The sequence below is a fragment of the Stenella coeruleoalba genome (assembly GCF_951394435.1).
Source record: "Stenella coeruleoalba genome assembly, chromosome: 5".
NCBI lineage: Eukaryota > Metazoa > Chordata > Mammalia > Artiodactyla > Delphinidae > Stenella > Stenella coeruleoalba.
In genome coordinates, this window is record NC_137150.1 from 36611345 (window position 1) to 36636394 (window position 25050).

Below are 25050 nucleotides of genomic sequence, written 5' to 3' on the forward strand. Positions count from 1 at the left end.
CCTTGTCTGGTTTTGGTAGCAGGGTGATGGTGGCCTCGTAGAAAGAGTTTGGGAGTGTTCCTCCCTCTGCTATATTTTGGAAGAGTTTGAGAAGGATAGGTGTTAGCTCTTCTCTAAATGTTTGGTAGAATTTGCCTGTGAAGCCATCTGGTCCTGAGCTTTTGTTTGTTGGAAGATATTTAATCACAGTTTCAATTTCAGTGCTTGTGATTGGTCTGTTCATATTTTCTATTTCTTCCTGATTCAGTCTTGGCAGGTTGTGCATTTCTAAGAATTTGTCCATTTCTTCCAGGTTGTCCATTTTATTGGCAGATAGTTGCTTGTAGTAATCTCTCATGATCTTTTGTATTTCTGCAGTGTCAGTTGTTACTTCTCCTTTTTCATTTCTAATTCTATTGATTTGAGTCTTCTCCATTTTTTCTTGATGAGTCTGGCTAATGGTTTATCAATTTTGTTTATCTTCTCAAATAACCAGCTTTTAGTTTTATTGATCTTTACTATCGTTTCCTTCATTTCTTTTTCATTTATTTCTGATCTAATTTTTATTATTTATTTCCTTCTGCTAACTTTGGGGTATTTTTGTTCTTCTTTCTCTAATTGATTTAGGTGCAAGGTTAGGTTGTTTATTCGAGATGTTTCCTGTTTCTTAAGGTAGGATTGTATTTCTATAAACTTCCTATAAACTCTTAGAACTGCTTTTGCTGCATCCCATAGATTTTGGGTCGTCGTGTCTCCATTGTCATTTGTTTCTAGGTATTTTTTGATTTCCTCTTTGATTTCTTCAGTAATCACTTCGTTATTAAGTAGTGTATTGTTTAGCCTCCACGTGTTTGTATTTTTTACAGATCTTTTCCTATAATTGATATCTAGTCTCATAGTGCTGTGGTCGGAAAAGATACTTGATACAGTTTCAATTTTCTTAAATTTACCAGGGCTTGATTTGTGACCCAAGATATGATCTATCCTGAAGAATGTTCCATGAGCACTTGAGAAAAATGTGTATTCTGTTGTTTTTGGATGTAATGTCCTATAAATATCAATTAAGTCCATCTTGTTTAATGTACCATTTAAAGCTTGTGTTTCCTTATTTATTTTCATTTTGGATGATGTGTCCATTTGTGAAAGTGGGGTGTTAAAGTCCCCTATTATGAATGTGTTACTGTCGATTTCCGCTTTTATGGCTGTTAGTATTTGCCTTATGTATTGAGGTGCTCCTATGTTGGGTGCATAAATATTTACAATTGTTATATCTTCTTCTTGGATCGATCCCTTGATCATTATGTAGTGTTCTTCTTTTTCCCTTCTAATAGTCTTTATTTTAAAGTCTATTTTGTCTGATATGAGAATTGCTACTCCAGCTTTCTTTTGGTTTCCATTTGCATGAAATATCTTTTTCTATCCCCTTACTTTCAGTCTGTATTTGTCTCTAGGTCTGAAGTGGGTCTCATGTAGACAGCAAATATATGGGTCTTGTTTTTGTATCCATTCAGCCAATCTGTGTGTTTTGGTGAGAGCATTTAGTCCATTTACATTTAAGGTAATTATCGATATGTATGTTCCTATTCCCATTTTCTTAATTGTTTTGGGTTCGTTATTGTAGGTCTTCTCCTTCTCTTGTGGTTCTTGCCTAGAGAAGTTCCTTTAGCAGTTGTTGTAAAGCTGGTTTGGTGGTGCTCAACACTCTCAGCTTTTGTTTGTCTGTAAAGGTTTTAATTTCTCCATCAAATCTGAATGAGATCCTTATGTAGAGTAATCTTGGTTGTAGGTTTTTTCTCCTTCATCACTTTAAATATGTCCTGACACTCCCTTCTGGCTTGCAGAGTTTCTGCTGAAAGATCAGCTGTTAACCTTATGGGGATTCCCTTGTGTGTTATTTGTTGTTTTTCCCTTGCTGCTTTTAATATGTTTTGTTTGTATTTAACCTTTGACAGTTTGATTAATATATGTCTTGGTGTGTTTCTCCTTGGATTTATCCTGTATGGGACTCTCTGTGCTTCCTGGACTTGATTAACTATTTCCTTTCCCGTATTAGGGAAGTTTTCAACTATAATCTCTTGAAATATATTCTCAGTCCCTTTCTTTTTCTCTTCTTCTTCTGGAACCCCTATAATTCGAATGTTGGTGCGTTTAATGTTGTCCCAGAGGTCTCTGAGACTGTCCTCAGTTCTTTTCATTCTTTTTTCTTTATTCTGCTCTGCAGTAGTTATTTCCACTATTTTATCTTCCAGGTACTTATCCGTTCTTCTGCCTCAGTTGTTCTGCTATTGATCCCATCTAGAGTATTTTTCATTACATTTATTGTGTTGTTTTTCATTGTTTGTTTCATCTTTAGTTCTTCTAGGTCCTTGTTAAATGTTTCTTGCATTTTCTCTATTCTATTCACAAGATTTTGGATCATGTTTACTATCATTATTCTGAATTCTTTTTCAGGTAGACTGCCTATTTCCTCTTCATTTGTTAGGTCTGGTGGGTTTTTATCTTGCTCCTTCAACTGCTGTGTGTTTTTCTGTCTTCTCATTTTGCTTATCTTACTGTGTTTGGGGTCTCCTTTTTGCAGGCTGCAGGTTTGTAGTTCCCGTTGCTTTTGGTGTCTGTCCCCAGTGGCTAAGGTTGGTTCAGTGGGTTGTATAAGCTTCCTGGTGGAGGGGACTAGTGCTTGTGTTCCGGTGGATGAGGCTGGATCTTGCCTTTCTGGTGGGCAGGTCCACGTCTGGTGGTGTGTTTTGGGGTGTCTGTGGACTTATTATGATTTTAGGCAGCCTCTCTGCTAATGGGTGGGGTTGTATTCCTGTCTTGCCAGTTGTTTGGCATAGGATGTCCAACACTGTAGCTTGCTGGTCGTTGAGTGAAGCTGGGTGCTGGTGTCGAGATGGAGATCTCTGGGAGATTTTTGCAGTTTGATATTATGTGGAGCTGGGAGGTGTCTTGTGGACCAGTGTTCTGAAGTTGGCTCTCCCACCTCACAGGCACAGCACTGACTCCTGGCTGCAGCACCAAGAGCCTTTCATCCACACGGCTCAGAATAAAAGGGAGAAAAAGTAGAAAGAAAGAATTAGTAGAAGTAGAAAGAAAGAAAGAAAGAAGGGAGGGAGGGAGGGAGGGAGGGAGGGAGGAAGGAAGGAGGGAAGGAAGGAAAAAAAGAAAGAAAGAAGATAAAGTAAAATAAAATAAAGTAAGATAAAATATAATAGTTATTAAAATAAAAAAATAATTATTAAGAGAAAAAACAAAAACAAACAAACAAAAAAAACGGACGGATAGAACCCTAGGACAAATGGTGGAAGCAAAGCTATACCGACAAAATCTCACACAGAAGCATACACATACACAACTCACAAAAAGAGGAAAAGGGGAAGAAATCATAAATCTTACTCTCAAAGTCCACCTCCTGAATTTGGGATGATTCGTTGTCTATTCAGGTATTCCACAGATGCAGGGTACATCAAGCTGATTGTAGAGGTTTAATCTGCTGCTTCTTAGGCTGCTGGGAGAGATTTCCCTTTCTCTTCTTTGTTCTCACAGCTCCCAGGGGCTCAGCTTTGGATTTGGCCCCTCCTCTGCGTGTAGGTGGCTGGAGGGCGTCTGTTCTTCGCTCAGACAGGATGGGGTTAAAGGAGCAGGTGATTCGGGGCCTCTGGCTCACTCAGGCCGGGGGGAGGGAGGGGCACGGAGTGCGGGGCGAGCCTGCGCGGCAGAGGCCGGCATGACGTTGCACCAGCCTGAGGCGCACTGTGTGTGTTCTCCTGGGGCAGTTGTCCCTGGATCCCGGGACCCTGGCAGTGGCGGGCTGCACAGGCTCCCCGGAAGGGGGGTGTGGACAGTGACCTGTGCTCGCACACAGGCTTCTTGGTGGCGGCAGCAGCAGCCTTAGCGTCTCATGCCCGTCTCTGGGGTCCGCGCTTTTAGCCGCGGCTCGCGCCCGTCTCTGGAGCTCCTTAAAGCAGCGTTCTTAATCCCCTCTCCTCTCGCACCAGGAAACAAAGAGGGAAGAAAAAGTCTCTTGCCTCTTCGGCAGGTGCAGACTTTTCCCCGGACTCCCGCCCGGCTAGCCGTGGCGCACTAACCCCCTACAGGCTATGTTCTCGCCGCCAACCCCAGTTCTCTCCCTGCGCTCCAACTGAAGCCCAAGCCTCAGCTCCCAGCCCCGCCCGCCCCGGCGGGTGAGCAGACAAGCCTCTCGGGCTGGTGAGTGCTGGTCACCACCGATCCTCTGTGCGGGAATCTCTCTGCTTTGCCCTCTGCACCCCTGTTGCTGTGCTCTCGCCCGCGGCTCCGAAGCTTTCCCCCTCCGCCACCCAGAGTCTCCGCCCGCGAAGGGGCTTCCTAGTGTGTGGAAACCTCTCCTCCTTCACAGCTCCCTCCCGCTGGTGCAGGTACCGTCCCTATCCTTTTGTCTCTGTTTATTCTTTTTTCTTTTGCCCTACCCAGATATGTGGGGAGTTTCTTGCCTTTTGGGAGGTCTGAGGTCTTCTGCCAGCATTCAGTAGGTGTTCTGTAGGAGTTGTTCCACGTGTAGATGTATTTCTGGTGTACCTGTGGGGAGGAAGGTGATCTCCGTGTCTTACTCTTCCGCCATCTTCCCCACATCTTCTTTATCTATTCATCTGTCAATGGACTTTTAGGTTGCTTCCATTTGCTGGCTATTGCAAATAGTGCTGCAATGAACATTGGGGTGCATGTGTCTTTTTGAATTATGGTTTTCTCTGGGAATATGCCTAGGATTGGGATTGCTGGGTCATATGGTAGTTCTATTTTTAGTTTTTTAAGGAACCTCCATACTGTTCTCCACAGTGGCTGTATCAATTTACATTCCCACCAACAGTGTAGGAGGGTTCCCTTTTCTCCACATCCTCTTCTGCTGGAATGTTTCGATTTTCATTTTTTGTTTTCTTCCTATAGTAATCTTATATGGAGGCACAATTCTATCTTTAGTTGTTTCTATGGACAAGGATGTGGGTTTTAGGTGGATCACAAGTCTCTATTTCAAGACTGCCTTCTTCTGTTAGTAGAGTGCAGAGCAATTTATTTAAGAGATGACTTTTGTGTGGAAAGGGAAGGCTTAACTTGTCTTTTGATTTTATGGTTCACTCTTGTTTCTATGGAGTTCTTAATTTTCCTTTCTTACTTTTTACCCTTTCTATCACTTCTCCCTCTGTATACTTTCTGGTCTCACTGCAGGGGTGAAACCATCACTCTGAGTCCCACCTTCAAGACCTTGCCCTATAGCCTGACATTTTCTTTCTAAGAATGTTTTGTCTACTCTCCAATAACCTTAGCTTGTCTGCTCCCCCTTACTCTTTTCTGCACAGTTTCCCCAGAGTTCCATCATTTCCCATACACCTAGGGATGAGGAGGGAGCTATAGAGGTGGCCTTGCTGGAATTTAATGGCTATTTCTCTAGTTATAGTTACTTTGAAATTTATAATGTTTTCAGGCTCTTTATGATGCTGAAGTTGTGGTCATGTGTGGTTTTATTTACTCTTTTTTTCTTTTAAATCTGTATGGTGTTTTTCAGAGACTGTATGGAAAGGTTCACAGTTTAGTAGTTACCATTACCCTGGGACAACCCAGAAGTCCTTCCCTTCCCTCTCTGGCCATAGTTCTGGAGGAACTTTATTTCTTCCTCCTTATTTTTTTCTTATTTATTCCCAGAGTCAAAGAATGCGAAGTAGGATTTACAAGTTCATAGTATAATTTGATGTAAGGAACATTAGCTTCCAGTATATATATATATATATACACACACACACACACACACGGGTGCATAGACATGTCAATAAGTTTTAATATATCATTCAAAAACTCCTTTATTGAGAAATTATAGGAGAAAAGGGTGAGTTTCATAACTTTCAAAATTCTTTAAAAAAATTGTTTTCAAAATCGTTCTGGAAAGCAGTGGATATGAGGTTTGAAGATTTGATTGTAAAGTACTTACTCCAGATAAAAAGCTGTTATTTTCATTATTACTGTTATTAATACTGAATTATTATTCGTTATTCATTATTATTACAATTTTAATTCCTCCACTTCCTATAGCAACAGGCGGGCTTTGCTCTGCAGAACTGCAGGTCTGAACATTTTAGAAGAGAAGCTAGAGACAGGGTGCCCTGGTTACACAATGTAAAGATAACACCTAGAGAAGCACTGGGGAAACCTCATCACTTACCAGACTGCTGAACTTTTTACCCTTAATGAAATATTAGTTCTAGGAGAGAAGAACTGTGGGGCTTTTGATATTCCAGTTTAGTGTTTATCTGTAGTGTTACAGTAAACCGATAGGGTGGTGGAAGAACATTGGCAATTTAATCTTCCATGTGAATCTTCTGGAGGAAGCAGTAGGAGTGAGAGAGAGCTATAAGTGGGTGTCAGGACAGCCAGCAGTTTTTCTTTGCTTCTTCAAGACATTTTTTGGGGGAGGATGTCTTTCTTCATCTTGTTTCTTATTCATGTATCTTCCCTCTTCTTGTGTGGCCCTTTTGACCTGGGATCTGAGATCCCCAAATAGTCTTCTGAATCATACTGGGAAAGGACATAAGAATACAAGAAAATTAAGATTTCCAAGCTCTTATGTTGTGCCAGATAGCAAGGGGATCTTTTTATCTCTTTTTTTAGTCCTTGGTTTTCCATGGGTATCAATAAACATATACAGACTCATGTATACTCATAGATACATACACACATACATACATGCATACACGCTAGTTCCTCCCTTTCTTAACCAGACCTTAAGCAGCTTTTGAATACATTTTGGCAGATTAAAAATCAAAACTTAGTGTTTGCCACTGTAGGGGCCATAGTTCTTCTGCATTTTATTTCTTTGGCTTAGAGCTGCTCTGTCCAATATAGTTGTCCCTAGCCACATGTAGCTTTTAAAATTAAAATTAACTAAAATTAAAAATTTGCTTCCTTAGTCACATTAGCTACATTCCAAGTACTCAACCTCCACGTGTGGCTAGGGGCTACCATACTGGACAATACAGATATATAACACTTCCATTATTGCAGAAAGACAGAGCTGCCCTAGGCCTAGCATATAAACCACCTTCTGTGGCCCAGAGACCTCTCCCTGAATGGGGCCTGAGACTCTTCCCTTTTGTATTCCTGGTGCTAGCCATAGAGCAGGTGCTCAGTATAATGTTTTGCATGAAACAAGAGAAGATGCTATTGCTTGTATAAGCAAAGTTCATAGAATGCTCATTCTACTAAAAATTGATAGAAAAGTAGTAAAATGTACTAGTAGATTTCTATTTTAATAACGTTTCATTAGAGCATAGTAATTTTATTTTTCTCATCTTTATTAAAATTAGGGTTATTTTTGTTTTTTTAAATAAATTTTATTTTATTTTTTCCCCCCGGCCATGCTGTGCGGCTTGTGGGATTTTAGTTCCCTGACCAGGGATTGAACCCGTGTCATCCTCAGTGAACGTTCGGAGTCCTAACCACTGGACCACTAGGGTATTCCCAAGGTTATATTTGTATAATGAAATTGGTTCAAATGTAATTCAGTACAAATTCACTAAGCATGTGCTATGAGTCGACCTCTGTGTTAAGCACTGCAAAAAGACCACTGCCCTTGCAGCACTTAAAATCTAATCATTAATTAATTGAACAGATATTTATTGAACACAATATTATATGTGCTAGACACTGTTCTAGGAACTGGGGATGTGTTAATGTACAAAACAGAACAATCCCTGCCTAATGGGACTAACATTTCAGTGGGAAGAGACAGGCAATATACAAGATAAATAAATAAGTTATATAGTATTTTAATGGATGATAATGTTAGGGAGAGAAAAATAGCAGGGATTGAGATAGAGGGTGCTGGCGGGAGTGTTCTAATCTCACATAGTGTGGTCAGGGAAGGGCTCACTGGGGTGACATTTGAACGAAAACTGAAAAGACAGTGAATCCATGCATTATCTAGGGGGAGAGCATTCCAAGCAGAGGAAACAGCAACTTTTAAACCCTGAGGTAGGGGTACTTTTGGCATTTTAGAAGAACAGGAAAGAGTTCAGTGTGGCTGGAAAGAGTGAGAGAGAGAGGGTAGTGGGAGAGGAGGTAAGAGGGGTGAGAGAGGGTCAGATCACATAGAGCCTTGTGGGCTGTTGAAGGACTTTGGCTTTTACTCTGAGTGAAATGGGGAGCCACGGAAGAGTTTTGACAGAGGAGAGTCATGATCCAACTTAGAGTTTACAGAATTATTCTATCTGCCATGTTGCAAATAGACTGAAGGGGACAAGAGTAAAATCCACTGGATTTGCTGATGGACTGGCCTTGGAAGTGTCCTGCACCAACAATTAGTAGATGGTATAAGGCATGATTTAACTCATGATAATAAACTGAATCTGGAGGTTGGTAAGCAGATGGGCCTGAGTGAAGGTATGTGTAGGCAAGTAATAGAAGATATGGTTGGAGATGATGGGTGAGACTAGTGGTGTCAGTGACAGAACTAGGGAATTCGGGAGGGGGAATAGGGTAAATGGGGGTAGTTTTGGACATGTTGAATTGGAGGTGATGGTGGAATTTCAGAGTAGGGACATGTTGGGAGTTTAGGATATGGAATTAGAGGTCAGGTGGGAAAAGTTGGTGCTACAGTCAAGTGTTGGATGTTCTTAGGTAGAGGTGCTGGTTGAAGACAAGAGAATGAATGAGCTGCTTTATATTGAGAGATAAAAGCAGAGAATCAAGGACTAGAGCCAAAAAAACAACAAACAACACCCACAGTGATGAGGTAGGTAGAGGAAGTAGAACCAACAGAAGAAATAAAAGGACCCAGTGGAAGCCAAGGGAGCCTGCATCTCAAGGAGGAGTTGATCAAGAGTGCCAGATGTCCAAGAGAAAGAAAGGAGAACGGTACTAGAGGAAGAGCTGTCAGACTTGGCAAGAAACATTTTAGTGAGGTGAGTGGGCTGGAAGCTAGATCATGAGGGTTGAGAAAGGAAGGGATACTGAGAAACAGAACAAAAAGACATCAGCTTACTGTGATGATTCTCAATGAAAGGTATATGGAGAGCCCTTTTCAGAACACTGGGTCAGGAGAGAGGAAATATAGTCATTCTGTGGTGATACACACACACACGCACGCACGCACGCACGCACGCACGCATGCGCGCGCACACAACCCTTTTAAGAAGCCTGTCTATTGTGTTTAGCAATACATACTTAAGTAATCTTACATACCATAACTGAGCTCATAGATTTCTGATATTTTCCATTGTTATCTAATTCAGTTTTATCTTGGGAAACTCAACATCGGAAAATTCTGATTTCCAAAATGAATCTTTTCACTTTCCAAAATGAATCTCTGCTTAATGGAGAAATACAGCTTCTCTTCTTTTTAAATAGGAAGCTCCTCATTTACATTTAGATATAAACCGATTTACAAACATTGCATTTATGGTGGGTTTCAATGTGCACAACCATGTAGAATGTAAAGGGAGACCTATGGTTACCACTGGGTTTTCTAAGCTCTTTTTGTGAGAAAATATTCCAGTGCTGTGCCTTGTCCACTTTTCCTTTTTGCCATACAATTTTCCACATGGAATAGACCTTTCATTGTTGTTTTCTACTGATTCTGTATGACATATCTTCAGACTGTGTTGGGATGACTTTGCTGAGAAGAAGTCTTTCTCAGGCACTCAAGATGATTCTTGGGATCCCCCCTCAAGCAGAAACAGACTTGACAAATTATCCTCTCCTCAGAGCCCCATGGACATGAAGCCTGGTCTGAGTCTTCAAGATTAGAAAGAGTTAGGTTTGGGATTAGCTTTGATAATTTCTAGAATCAACCACAGGACTTTTCTAGAATCCCATTTCTAGAATCAACTATAGGACTTTTAGCAAAATTCCTCTAGGCTTTCCATGTTATTTTTCTCTTTGTCTGTTATTCTTGCCCAGCTATCCTGGGTTTCCCAAGATATTGCAAAACTTCCACAGAAATCCAGGTGGAAACTTTCTTAGCCTGGCAAGGTAGAGACAAAGGGCTTTGTTACATGCATTGTATTTATCTTTGCTAGCTTCCCCATTCAGTGTGTACTGACCTGTGTCAGCCTGGGACCCGCAAGGGAATTCGTCATGGGGAACCAATATGTTGCTTTGACTGTATCCTGTGTGTTGATGGGCATGCGTCACAGGAACCAGGTAGAGATGGTCATTTTTTCACTGGTATTAAAATGGAAGGATATTAAACATGTTCGGGCAGAGAGGGCCTTGGGAGCCTTCTTTATAAATAGATGTGAACAACTTATGACAAAAATTATAATCCATCAAACTATTGGATGTTCTGTGCAGTGCAAAAAATTATAACATTACGTTTTTTTAATATAAATTTATTTGTTTTTATTTATTTATTTATTTTTGGGTCTTCATTGCTATGCGTGGTCTTTCTCTAGTTGCAGCAAGCGGGGCTACTCTTCATTGTGGTGCGCAGGCTTCTCATTGTGGTGGCTTCTCTTGTTGCGGAGTATGGGCTCTAGGTGCGCGGTCTTCAGTAGTTGTGGCATGTGGGCTCAGTAGTTGTGCCTCGCGGGCTCTAGAGCGCAGGCTCAGTAGTTGTGGCGCACAGGATTAGTTGCTCCATGGCATGTGGGATCTTCCTGGACCAGGGCAGTGTTAGTTCCAAAGCTGCTACATTTGGGAAAAAGACCAACATCCATGAATTTAAGAGGGGAAAAATTTTTTTAAATGATATGTAAAATATGAATACATGGGTTTGCAAAAAAAGTGTTTAGAATTATTTCAATTTCTGAAATAGATTAAATATTAGTTATGGAAAAATGTGAATGAGTAGTAAATAAGTGAATTACAGTCCTATGTTTTACAGAATTATCTCTAATTTAGAAATATAAGATTTAGAAGTACACCCCTAAAGGCAATGACCATAATTACTCAAAGTCTGTAGGACAAGTGAATTCTATATCTACTGCTCTATGAATTTTTCACTACAACCTGTTGAATTGCTGTTCCTGACCAGAATTTTACTTGGGCTTGGTATGCTTAGCCCTATGGAGCATGTTGCAGCAGGTTTATTTTTGTCTCTACCTTCTGTTCAAGATAACAAATTGTATGTCTCTTGCCAAAAGGCCCTCTATAGCAATTTAGTTAAAAGAGGATTTTAAAAATGTAAAGTTTTCCACAAATGGAAAACAAGCACAAGGTAATCTGAACAACTCTTTGGACCCCATGTGGCCCAGTCTCTGCACAGAAACAACAAGAGGAGTCCGATCCAGCAGTCGGACGTGATTGAAAGGGAATTCCAGTCTTTACCTGCATCTCTCATAGAACAGTGAAGAGATCCATTTCATAATCTACCACAAATTCATCTCAGATTTTTTCTTACGTTGCAATATTCTCCTTTAGAGCCTCTGCCCAGCTAAATGCCCCCAAAGTTTTTTCAACCTTAGTCAATGTGGTTGTTGTTTCTGTTTCCTTTCTTCTAATTCTCAACCTTTCTTTACCTCTTCTCTCAAATCTGCATCTGGAGGGTGAGGAGAGGAAAGCTGAGTGGGCAAAGACAAAATTCTCTTCAGTAGGTGGAGGAGAAGCTGAATGAAAGATTGAAAACCCTTGTATTTTAATCAGCCGTATCCCTGTCACAGTACTCTTAATTGTCTCACCTTAGTAGCTTTAATGTTCCCATATATTTGTGGATTGTTCTTGGGCTTATGAGGGTACACACCTCCCTTCTCAATTAGATAATTGGAAGAAAAAGAAAAGGCATCTTACTGAAAAAGGCCCATGCAGGAAGAGCTGAAACCAAGACGGGAGACTGAATTTCCAAAATTGAAATCAATTCTCAATCTGTAATGTTAGCTGCACACTCTAAAGACCATTTTATCACTGCTTTTTTTTTTTAGATATTATATATTCTCTATAGAAAATTTCAGTGAGTCTTGCATTAGGCTTTTGGCTCCTCTGGGCTATTCGCAGCTGAAGGGGACAAGTGGATTTCTTTGCAGTCAGTCCTCTGTTCTTTGTTCATTAGGTCAAAGGGAGTGTGAACAATGTGGTGAAGACTATTGGTCCAAATGCACAAAAGAGGGAGTGTGTGCTGAAGGAGGTGGAATTCCTTGCTTATGATGAGGTCCTGGGATTCACTCTTGTCATTCTCTCCATCTTTGGGGTGTTTGTGGTTTCGGCAGTCACAGTTGTGTATGTGATATACAGACACACTCCGTTCGTGACTGCCAATGACCGGGAGCTGAGCTTTCTCATTCAGGTTTCTCTTGTCATCACGTTGCTGTCTTCCATGTTCTTCATTGGCAAGCCATACATCTGGTCCTGTATGGCCCGTCAGGTCACTCTGGCACTGGGCTTTTACTTTGCCTGTCTTGCATTCTTGGAAAGACTATTTCACTGTTTTTAGCCTACAGAATTTCCAAATCCAAAACCAGACTTATATCCATTCACTCTCTTTATTGGAAAATCATTGTGCTAATCTCTGTTCTAGTCGAAATTGGCATATGTACAGCCTACTTAGTATTAGAACCCCCAAGGGTGTACAAGAACATGGAATCTCAAAATATAAAGATTATTCTGGAATGTTATGAAGGTTCTGTAGAATTTTTGTGCTCTGTATTTGGGATGGATGTCTTCTTGGCCTTGCTGTGCTTTCTTACAACCCTTGCGGCTCGCCAGTTGCTGGATAATTACTATGAAGGAAAATGCGTCACCTTTGGGATGCTGGTCTTTTTTATTGTCTGCATCTCTTTTGTCCCTGCTTATTTGAGCACCAAAGGCAAGTTTAAAGTGGCCATGGAAATATTTGCAATCTTGGCATCCAGCTATGGTTTATTGGGTTGTATATTTGCTGCCAAGTGCTTCATTATTTTGCTGAGGCCAAAGAGGAACACGGATGAAATTGTTGGTGGAAGAGTTCCCACTGTAGATAAGAACATCCAACTGACTTCAGCCTCTGTGAGCAGTGAGAACAATACCATGGTGTCAGCTGTTTGGATGAGTAGAGTCATGGGTTGCATGTGTCCCTCAGAGCTGCAGTGGTGGTATGGTTCAACATTCCCTTTCAGGTGGTTCCCACAGCAGCTGCCTGATGTTCTGGGGTAATTCTGAGGATTTGGATTCTGGTAGTTTAGTCAAAGCATGGCATATGAAGTCTCATACCATTTATCAAGAATTCGAATAACTGTTACTATTTTTTTTAACATCTTTATTGGAGTATAATTGCTTTACAATGGTGTGCTAGTTTCTGCTGTATAACAAAGTGAATCAGCTATACATATACATGTATCCTCATATCTCCTACCTCTTGCGTCTCTCTCCCACCCTCCCTATCCCACGCCTCTAGGTGGTCACAAAGTACTGAGCTGATTTCCCTGTGCTATGCAGCTGCTTCCCACTAGCTATCTGTTTTACATTTGGTAGTGTATATATGTCCATGCCACTCTCTCACTTTGTCCCAGCTTACCCTTCCCCCTCCCCATGTCCTCAAGTCCATTCTCTACGTCTGTGTCTTTAGTATTGAAATTGTAAACCACTTCATTAAAACCTTTCATAATACTTTGGTATAAGGAGTGCATGGCAGGGAATATAATAGGCACAAGTAACCTAACATGGTGGATATAAATATTTGGGTCTTGAATATGCTTTTTCCCCCTATATCATGGGTGTCTGATCTAGAAATTTACATTAGACAAAGTCACCTTGTGGGGACCGAAACAGACATCTTGTTCTACATCCTGTTAATGCCTCTACGGAATAGACAGCTTTGCACTGACTGAGGTAAGAATTACATACAGCTCATAAACTTTCCCTTGGAGCAGAGCATTTGGTAAGAGAATTTTTGTTTCAAAGGACTCTGCATCATACAGAGAATATTGAAGGAATTGAGATGTGAACAAAACTCAGTTCTTTCTTGAATTCATAATGAAAATCGACAAGTTTCTCCCAGAGGGAAGGCAAGGCCTACCTGCTCCAGATTTTCCTGGAGAGTAAGTAGTAAAGTATTTAAGTTTCAAAACAGTCTTCTTAAAAAATAAAAATGAAGAGAATTAAGTGTCAGCAAAGCAGTTATTAAGTTGATTATATAGTGAATATCCAGCTGGCAAAAAAAAGCAAATGTTTACCTACAACAGGTATTAGAATGAAAGATTTTTCAAGATAAATTAAGTGATAAATATTTGCCCTCTGGTTATCCAGAGTTAACTGGACTGTTATCAAAATGTTTTCAATCTTCTTTCAGCTATGAAAGTTTTAAAATGACCTATATATATTTATGTGCATATGAATTAAGTGTGTAGAAAAACAGAACTTGTAGAAATGCTGATCAGCAATGGGTTTGGGAAACTAGAGAAATTAAATGTTATTAAAAACAAAATATCAACTGAACTTGCCTGTTTAATGTTTACTGGTATAACCTTACAATGTTAAGATGCAAATTTTATCTAAAGTGGTCTGAAGATATCACTTGATGATTTGGTACACATGCATTGTTATAGAAACTGGCTTATGGCAGATAAATTGAACAATATGTGATTGTCAAAGGATGATGGTCTAATTTTTATTATTGATTTATTCTTTGTAATTAGTTACCTATCAAGTATTAAAATGTTTCTCATAACATTCCAAGATAATACCTCTTTAGATGAATGTGTCATTTAAAAATTATTTCTTGTGAAAAAATGACTGTATTCTCTATTAGCACCCGTTGCCTCAGAAGAGAATCTCATATAGAAGTCACTAGTGATACTCCCTGCTGTGGGTGAGCATTTTCTGGTAACCACATGCTAGGCCTTGGGGAGCAGCTCAAAATTAATTTCAGAGTGTTGCATCAAAATAATGTGGTTATCGGCTTAGGGAGTAACATAAAGACTAATTGCTTGAAAGAAAAAAATTGCAAATCAACACTTTACTCAAGGCTGACCTAGACACATGCAGGTCTGAGCTCTTTTGTTTTTTTGTTTTTTTTTTGTGGTACGCGGGCCTCTCACTGTTGTGGCCTCTCCCGTTGCGGAGCACAGGCTCCGGACGCGCAGGCTCAGCGGCCATGGCTCACGGGCCCAGCCGCTCCGCGGCATGTGGGATCTTCCCGGACCGGGGCACGAACCCGTGTCCCCTGCATCGGCAGGCGGACTCTCAACCACTGCGCCACCAGGGAAGCCCCCTGAGCTCTTTTGAAAAATGTTTATCAGGGCTGCTCAAGTCCACAGTATAATATTAATTCCTTTGGGTTAAGCAAAGAAAATTCTTGATGAAAAGTAAACATATTATTGAAAAAGGAAAAATATTCCAACTGCCAGATTAATTGCCTTAAAACACGGCTCTGATCTTATTACTTCCTGGCTTGTCAACTCCCAGTGGCTCTCCACTCTCTACTGCATGAATCCAGCTGCCTTAGCTTGGCGTTCAAGACACTACAAACTGTTTTCCATCTTCTATTTCAACATTTGTCACCTGCCACCTTCCTGCCCACATTCTTATAACACAATCCAACTGGACTCCTGCAATTGCTAGAAGCTACCTTCTGTTTTCCTGTTATCATGTTGCTCACACAATCCCCCTTTTCCTCTAATGCTTTAATAGTACTTCAGTCATCCGTCCATCCGTCTGTCCATCCATCCATCCATCCATCACTGAAAGCTTGGTGTGCATCAGATTCAGAGTTAGACACTGAAAATGTACAAAGACAAGGCATTGTTCCCCACTTCCAGGTACTTACCATCATTTGGGATGATAGATAATAAATTAACAATTATCCAGTCATTTGATAAAGCTTTGATTGTGGGAGCATAGAGGAAAGGCTGGGTGAGTCAGGTCAAGAAAGTCTTCCTGGGTGAGGTGACACGTGAATGAATTTCTGAAGGACAAGAAGGAATTAGCCATATGAGAGAAAGATAAACTAATGTGTGCATTCTACCTAGCCTAGTGCTTGGAGCATGGTACATGCCAGCTTTCTTTTCCTTTTCTCTAAAGGACTTTAGAGAAACTAAACTAGGACTTTATCTGTGCCTCTTTTATGTCACTAGCCATTTTCTGCCTTATGCTGTGGTTATCTGCTTCTCTGTCATATCTCTATTGCAATGTTATAATTTATTTTGTGAAGAGACCTTGCCATATATATATATATATATATATATATATATAAATATGTATGTATATATATGTGTCATTCTATCTATCTATCATCTATTTCTCTTTGTAGACTTAACATCTAGAATATACCTTGTACTTAATTGGTGTCCAATGATTTTATTTTAAAAAAATGAATGAATGGATGAATAAAGTTATCAAGATAGCTAACCACTCACCTCTCAAGGCCCAGGGGCAATGTTTCAATGTAAGTTAAGGAAGCCTGGAGCACAGAGAGGTGGAAGAGGTAGAAAGAGCCTATTGGGGGAAACACAGTGCATTTCCAAGACAGCAGGGACCAGTTTGAGAGCAAGAGGCACTTCAGTTTGGGAAGGGAGAGGGAACACAGGACTGAAAGGAAAGGTGAGTAGAATGGGAGTGGGCAGTCTTGAAAAGAATTTTTCTATGGTATTCATTTGACTATCGTCCCATGGTATTTTCTCCTTCTTATAGTCTCATTTTTGAAGAATAAATGCAGTGTTTTATCCTCCCTCACAATTTCTTCCCTTTTGAGCTGTCATTATAAAAAGCAGAAGTTTGGAACATCTGAAGGCAGAGTAATTATTTATAACCTCAAGGTAGACTTATTTACAAAATATGTAAAAAATCTCTGTGAAATAGACTTGCTTACATTTTTAGAGGATTGTTATACATTTCCCCTGATAGTTTTGGAAAAGCAGTTTGGCTATAAAAGGCATAATGTGAAAATACAAATAGCCCATATATATTAGTTAGGGTAGGTTAACTGCTGGAACAAACAACCCCTAAATCTTAGAGGTTTAACAGATTAACACTTAACACACACTAAGACTAATGTATGGGTTCTTTATCAGACTGCTCTCCTGGATGGCTCCCTTCCAAGCAGTGATTCAGGGATGCTGCTGGATAATCTATATTTGTCCCACCAGACCCATTCTCTGCCCCTATAGACTGCATCACATTAACTCCCTTGCCCTATGGCTTCCAGTGGGTTTTACTTATGAGAAGCGCCAATGGGAGACTGCAGAGTGAGAGGAGAGATCTGGGTCTTTGTTGTTTCAACCATGGCTCATTCTTCTACTTGTAGTCCTCTCCCATGACTATGGCTCTCACCAGATGCTATGTTTAATGATCTGTCCCATTCTCCTTTTCCACCTGAGTGTAAGAACAGCTTCCCATTGTTCCTAGTCCAAAGTGCTTTGCCATCCTTTGTTAGATCCTTTAACTTTGCCCACTCATGTCAATAGTCCTTCTTTAAACTCTCTTCCCTTCTGAGTGTATCAGCTGTTTCCTGCTGGGACCCTGACTCATACAGTGACCAAGTTTCTTTCATTTTATCATGCTGCATTTTTCAATGCAAGCTTTGCAGACTCCAATTCATTGATGAATGTAAATAGGCTGTGAGAAGGTCTGATGGTGACTAGTCTGGGTATAGGCCATATAAACCCTTGAAATATTAAACAAGAGTACAACTCAAGGACAAAGCTTCCACTGAGGAGAAAATACTAGGAGTAGGATCCGAACTGGTCAGGACAAGGACAACAGGGGCAAAGAAATAAAAGGTTCAGTCCAAGTGATCAAAGTAAACCTTACTGATTTAAAACTTTGTCATAGGGACTTCCCTGGTGGTCCATTGGTAAAGAGTCTGCCTTACAATTCAGGGGACGTGGGTTCAATCCCTGGTCAGGGAACTAAGATCCCACATGCCGCATGGCAACTAAGCCTGCGCACCACAACTACAGAGCCCATGCATCCTGGAGCCTGTGCACCACAACTAGAGAGAAGCCCGTGCACCACAACGAAAGATCCTGCATGCCTCAACAAAGATCCCGCGTGCTGCAACTAAGACCTGATGCAGTAAAAAATAAATAAAATAAATAAATAATATATAAATCTTAAAAAAGAACTGTCACGTTGAAATATATGATAGAGTTGGACTTAGGTCTAAAGGTTTTAGATGCTTTAGGATGATGATTATAGTCAGTTATTTTTGCTAATGGGATGAAGCAATAGTAAAGATAATCTCAAATTATTCATTAGCTATTACTGTCATGTGACTAATTTTATCAATAAACGTTCCAGGACTATTTAGTGTGTTTGTTGCAAAGTGGTATGGGATGTTACTGACCATTTTCTCATCAATACAACATCACTTAGAACACTTTGGAGTGCCTCATGGAAATGCTTTGGAGTGTGGAACACATTGTTTTGAATATCCTCAATTGTGAAGAATTTATTTTTTCAGAATGATTAGATTTTTTACATATTTATTTATTGTTAAACATTGAAAGGAAAATATAAGAGAAAAACAAAAGGTATGTATAAAGCTGAATGGAATAAGAAATGGGGTAAAGCAAAACAAAAATGCAATGTTAATTACCACTTTGGGAAACTATTTGCACTATCTACTGAAGCTGAACATATACCTACCCTATGACCCAGCAAATTTACTCTCAGGAATATACTAACTAAATTATGTCTGCACGCTTACCGAAAAGATGAATTGGGTAATTTTGATTACTTAAGCAAGAAACTACCAAATGCCCATCAAAAGTATAACAGATAAATAAATTTAAATGTACTCACACATGAAATACTGTACAGCAATGAGAATAAAAGGACTGCTTTGCGGGGAAAAGACTGCAGGCAGGTGAGCTTGAGAGCTAGGAGACCAATTTAGAATGATTACTGTCATCTAGGTGACAGATCATGATGGCTTGGACAAAGAGCAGAGCTCTCAGCAGTTTGTGGCTAAGCAGACACTGTCACATCAGATTTCCTGATATAATTTAGACATTTGACAGTTGCACATTTGAAGTGCATGTTCAAAAGAAGAGGGGACACATTGGTAAGCTACCATTTACGCACCTAGTATTACTTCCAAAAGTAATCCCATTATTTTGTACTGGCTTTTACTGCCTTTTGTAATTCTGTTTAATAAGGGAATCATTTAAGCTGATAAAGCCACCTGGATAGAAAATGATTTTCTCAGAGTGGTTGCCAGAGCTCTTTAGTACTTAAAAAATTGAATGAAAGATTTCCTGCTTCTTTCCCATGTTAAAGTCTAAATATCTGCAGGTAAACACAGACCTTTTTTCCATTCTATCTTTATTTTGTACAGTAATTCTTTTAGAAGTGCTGCTAAGAGAAGAGCGCATATTCTGGGTGGTGTCCAGAGAATGAAAATGGATGTAGGATGCAGATGCTGTTTCTGTTCTTTGAAAAATTGCAGGCTAACACAGAAACCATGGCTTGGTAGAAATGATGTGTGAAACAGAAAGACACAGTCTCTCTGAGTCACTTATAAATCTGATGACATGCAAAGAATTTAGAGTTATAGCCTAACTAGCAAATGCCTTTTTTCCTACTCCCAAAGACATCAAAATTAAGTTCTACCCTTCTCTTTGAAGCTTCTCTCCATGTTGCCGTGCTTTTTTGGGCTGCAGTACATTGATTTATAGGTAAAGCATAAGGGTTTCTAAAGCTAAACACAAATTATTTACTACATTCTTACTGGTGGAAGTGTTTTTGGCCTTGCTTTATCAATTTCACTTTAAAAGTAAATCTCCCCACAGTGGTAAGCAGATTGACAGAGTAGCCAACATGCTTAGCTAAGGCCTTTGATTGGGGGAGACAAAGATACAAGGACTTACATGGTACCCTAGTCTCTCAGAACTGGTTGGAAACAGCAGAACAAACTGAGTAAATGCAAAGAATTTAGAATAACATGGCTTGCAATCAGTAGTATACTTTCCTGCTGTTTAAACCAAGGTGAGTTACCTTTTTTCTCTAAGTACAAGTCCTGGCACATAGTAAACATTCAATAACTTTTCGCTGGTGTCTTAGTCTGCTTGGGCTGCTATAGCAAAATGCCACAGACTGGGTGGCTTATAAACAAGAACCACTTCTTTCTCCCAGTTCTGGAGCCTGGGAAGCCCAAGATCTTGGCAGTGACAGATTTGGTGTCTGGTGAGGGCCTGCTTCCACATGGTGGGAGGGATCTCTCTGGGACTTGTTTATAAGGGCACTAATCCCATTTATGAGGGCTCTGCCCTAATGACCCATCACCTGCCAAAGACCCCACAACCTAATACCATCACCTCAGGAGTTAGGACTTCAACATATGAATTTTGAGGGGGACATAAACTTTCAGACCATATCCTCTAGTTACATTGGTAACTAACCCTAACCCTAACCTGACCTTAACCCTAATTTTAACAGAGAGAAGTGAACTGTTACCTATTAGTATAATTATTATTAGCTAGATATCTCCTGTTTATTTAGTCCCAGCCCCATGGACTGAGCATTTTAAATTCCAGTGGGGCAGTGAGCCCTCCTTTAGTTCCTGTGATAGTCAGTGGTGTTTCAGAGTCTCGTAGTTCCTGAGATCAGAAATCTGGGAATCATTATAAACATTTCCTTTTCCTTTAGCTGTCACCTCCATCCACCTTCCAAGCCCCACATACAGCACGATTATCCACTAATTCCTGTCACCTCCATCCTCAATATGGCTCTCATATCAGTTCTTTCCTCTTTATTCACTTAATCCATCAGACACCCTTTGCCCCAATACTTTTTGTCCCTCTTATCCTGCTTCTCTCTGCAGCAAGTGTCCTCCTTCTAAGATGTGTATCTAATTTTGTCACCTCCTGGCTAAAATCATTTACCATTCAGTTCTTGTTCTTTGTTAATCTTTCTCTCTGGATACTCTTTCTTCTTGACCCTTTGTGGCCTCCTTTCCCTGTAGCTAAATTATTTACAATTCCTTGAATTCATCTCCTCTGAGAAAAGGTGACTTCTTCTTCCTGAATATTACGTCATTCTCTGTCCTCCTGTTGCCAGCTATCTTCCTCCAATCCTTGCAGACTCAGGTAACATGTCACTTCTCCGTGGAAGTTTTCTGAGCAACCTCTGTCCACTAAGTTGGCTTTAGGCACCTTCTCAGTGCTTTGTAGCACTCCACGCCTACTTTGATTGTAGCATTTACCATCCTGTATTGTGATGGCCTTTGGAAGGGAGCACCATGGGCTCAGGGAGCTCTGTATGTTCATCTTCATATTTCTTGTGCCTGGGAGAGGGCCTGACACATGATAGGTGCTCAATAAATGCATTCTGCATACCACCATCCAGTACCAGGTGGCTGCTGTACTGGGAGGTTGGTGTTTTGGGTCACTGTAATCAAGATACAGAAGAAACTACACATAATAAGTTGTGTTCATTTTTAAAGTTTCTAAGCAGCACTGGCATCAGGTTGTATTTTAGTCCATGATTGTGGCTATATTGGACCTTCCTCAAACATAGCCCTGCTCTGGGACTTCCCTGGCGGTCCAGTGGTTAAGACTTTGCCTTCCAATGCAGGGGGTGTGGGTTTGATCCCAGGTCAGGGAGCTAAGATCCCACATGCCTCAGGGCAAAAAACCCACAACCTAAAACAGAAGCAATATTGTAACAAATTCAATAAAGACTTTAAAAATGGTCCACATCAAAAACTGTTAAAAATAAGCCAAAAACATAGCCCTGCTCTGTTATAAATGCCATAGTAACAGGTACATAAAACACCATAACAGAATCTGACATCACTTGCCTCTGGAGAAACAGTCTTTAGCCTATGGACAAACCACCATAAGCCATAGTCACCCATCAAGGTCAATATAACACGTTGCTGGCTTGGGGTTTTCCAGGCCACACCAGCTAAAGCTGGTTTAATATAAACCTCTGCAAACCACTAAGATCAAAATGCCGTGCCTACTCACTGAAGTTCAAGGCTCACAACCACATCTCCTGGTCCTACCAAAAGCCTATCTGCATGAGTATTTTGCCCTCCTCATTTCCATACCTTTGCTTAATTATGAAATGTTGCATTGAGAATGCACCAAGCCAATTAAACCCTCCTTTCTGGGTTTATAACAAATTAAGATATGTCAAACATTAGCACATTTGAGACCAAAATGCCATCTTTAATAGGATAAACACCTAGTTGAGGATGTAACTTATTGTGAGAGTCAAGGGGGCTTCCTGAATCTGATCCCAAGAATTAAGTCAAATTACCTCTCCAGTCACAGCAATCTGGGATTGAAACAGGCCTCCCCACAGTGAGGAACTGGCCAGGTAAGACTTGAGTTGTGGGAAAGCAAGGGAAAATTGCCACATCCTACGAACATCTCATTCCCAAAGAAAATGACAGACAGGGTGTCTGAGCTGGGCATGTCATTCCACTTCCCCTCAGGGGTGAATAAGCAGCAGAGAGATGCCAAGGGTATTAGACTAGTTGAGCTTCCTCAATATGGAAGGGGTCAGGAGTAGGGAAGAAGCATTCCTACCCAGCACTGGCTCATGATAGGGATTCAAATAACTTCTGTGATTTATCAATAAAAATGTATATATAGGAGGTGTTATTGTTCCATATCATTATTTTGTTCCTTTTAGTTCCTGTAGTTGCCTGCTGTACTGGACTAATTATGGGTAAATATATAGTAATTTTGCAGCGGTCAAGAGGAGGAGGGATGAATCATTTATGGATGGCTTACCATGACTAGTGGTGGTTACATAAAATGTCTGCCTTATTTCTTACCTGTATTTTGATGCTACCCATCACAACACAAACTGGAATAGTTTCTAAGCCTTGAAGCATGGAAAAAATAATAGTGAACTTTTTTCCATGATTTTTTGGCATTCTTTATTTTCTACTTCAGAGGAAGTGAAATATCCCTAAGAACAAGTTGACTCAATTTATTTTCAAACTGTAATCTCTTTTCAGACTTCTAATTTAAAAGCCAGTAATGGATACATAGCTTTGACCATAACACATTAATGTTGCATTTTCAAAGCAGGGTAATATGGGGCCATGGGAAGTTTCGCAGATTTAGAAGCCTAATCACTTAATAATGTCACTGTTGCTATCATTATACCATATCAGGTGGCTGCTGAACTGGAGGCTGATGTTTTAGGTCAGTGTAACCAAGATACGGAGGGAAGTGGCAAGCATAGCTGACCTTTCAGAAAGCCTTATGATGTAAAAATGTCCCAACAAGCAGGCTTAGTGGGGCTCCCAAAGGAAGTACAAGGGTAGTAAAAAAGAAGTACTGTGCCTCTATTTGTCCATTCATGGCGATGGCATTTCCCTGGCAGATTGGGATATAAAGTCTGGGGTTGGACGAGGTGACTTATAAGCTACTTAGGGGCAGTTATTGGCAAGAGTTAGGCTTCCACTGGTCAGTTTGAAAAATCACCAAGTGCTTGCTCATTTCTTGCTGTGGCTCCAACAGTGAGGTCTATTTGCCAGTGAGGGGAAGGCAAATGGAGGAGAGAAGGAGAGGCTGTGGGAGAATGATGACACAGCCCTTATCTTGGGGGTCTACATTCTAGTCAGGGAAACAAAACAGATGCACACAATCATTTGAAGAATGCCAAAAGTTTGGTCAGTAAAAGAGACAGTTTAAGGACATGTAAAATACCTTGGTCCCATCACTTAGCATCCCTGAGACTTTTATCCTTTCTGTCTAAATTTCCTCATCTGTTATAAGGCTGTCCTAATAGCATCTACCTAGTAGTGTTAAGAGAAAATTGTATGAGATGATGCTTATAAGGTGCTTATGATTTTGGCCTTAAAAAACATTAAATGCTAGACTTGTGCCATTAAATCATTGTAACGCAAAGTGCAAAGTGCCTGGATCATGTTTTCTCTGATTTCTGTGGAAAAGTTTTATTAACATTTAATGTTACAGCATTTTGTACAGGGTTGACGTGAGAAACATTTACTTTCCTCAAAGCCAGAATTTTGCATTGTCCATTATATAACTCTTCTGTATACACCTGAATGATAAATCCTTCCAAATCCAAAAGTGAAATGAGAAGAGGATGTGAAAGGGAAATTCACAAAAGAAGACATACAGTCAGCTAGTGAATATCAGAAAACAAAGATGCTCAACATCATTAATAAAGAAATGAAAACTAAAATGTCAATGAGACATTATTTTCGTGGGCCCCATTGTAAAGATTAAAATGTTAATTCTTAGTATAAAATGCAGAAATGGGCTTTCTCATATTTGTATAGGTGAAAATTGGTTCAAACTTTCTGGAAAGAAACTTGACAATATTAAAAAGAATTTTCCTGGTTTCAACCCAATAATTCCACTTACTGAAATTTATCCCTGGGAAATAGTCATGGATATATGAAAGGATTTATCTTCAGCATTGCTTTTATTTGATGTAAACTCCCTCTCAAATCCTTAAATTACAAGAGGAAGTTAGCTAAATAAATTATATTATGGAAATACAGTGAAATACTATACAACTATTTAATTTTAGGGGCTATTTGACAGAGAATAGCTTTATTCATGTAGCCTTATATGAAGAAAGTACAGAGTATTCAAGATTTTATTAAATGTTGGTATTGAAAAATGACATTCGTAATTACCATTTTTCCAATTATGTGGGAAAATATTCGTATCATGTAGTTAAGAAAAAATAGATTACAAAACAATATTATAGTATAATTGTAATTTTATATAAAAGTATATTTCTAGATGATATTGGAACGTTATACATCAAAATGAGAATAATGATTATTTCTGGAAGCTAGGATTATGTATGATTTTAATTTTACCATTTATGTTTTCCTATCTTTTCTGATTTTTCTTTTAAAATTTAGTTTTAATTATACAAGTAATAACACACACATATTCACTGTAATAAAATACTCAAACAATACAGAAGTGGAGAGTACAAAGTGAAAGTCCACTTTCCATTGCATTTCCCCCAAGCGCCCAATGCTGATGCTTGTTAGTTATGATTTTGGGGTGCCTTCCCAGATCCCTTTCTGGGGGATCAGGAACTCTCTACTACCTTCTCTGCATCATTCTAGTTTGCCGGCCATAGACTGGCTGCTTTCAGCCATCTTTCCTGGGCTCTTCTGGCCGCTGTGCTCTGCCGAATGTGGGGCTGCTCTGAGAGGCTCTCAGTATCCCTGGCTCTGCCAAGGGAACA

The 25050-nt window shown here is 40.0% G+C and overlaps 2 protein-coding genes across 2 annotated transcripts in view; both read left to right on the forward strand.

Annotated features, from left to right (window-relative positions):
* The window catches only part of LOC307186330 (vomeronasal type-2 receptor 1-like), a gene marked incomplete at both ends in the record, with an annotated part of 65136 nt that extends 52071 nt beyond the window's left edge, over positions 1-13065 (forward strand). The window contains 4 exon segments of the mRNA XM_079921397.1: positions 10020-10143; positions 11987-12027; positions 12029-12317; positions 12320-13065. Of these exon segments, the coding sequence (XP_079777523.1) occupies positions 10020-10143; positions 11987-12027; positions 12029-12317; positions 12320-13065 (1200 nt within the window).
* The window catches only part of KCNAB1 (potassium voltage-gated channel subfamily A regulatory beta subunit 1), a 508411-nt gene that overhangs the window by 10464 nt on the left and 472897 nt on the right, over positions 1-25050 (forward strand). The gene's annotated exons all lie outside the window — the stretch shown is intronic.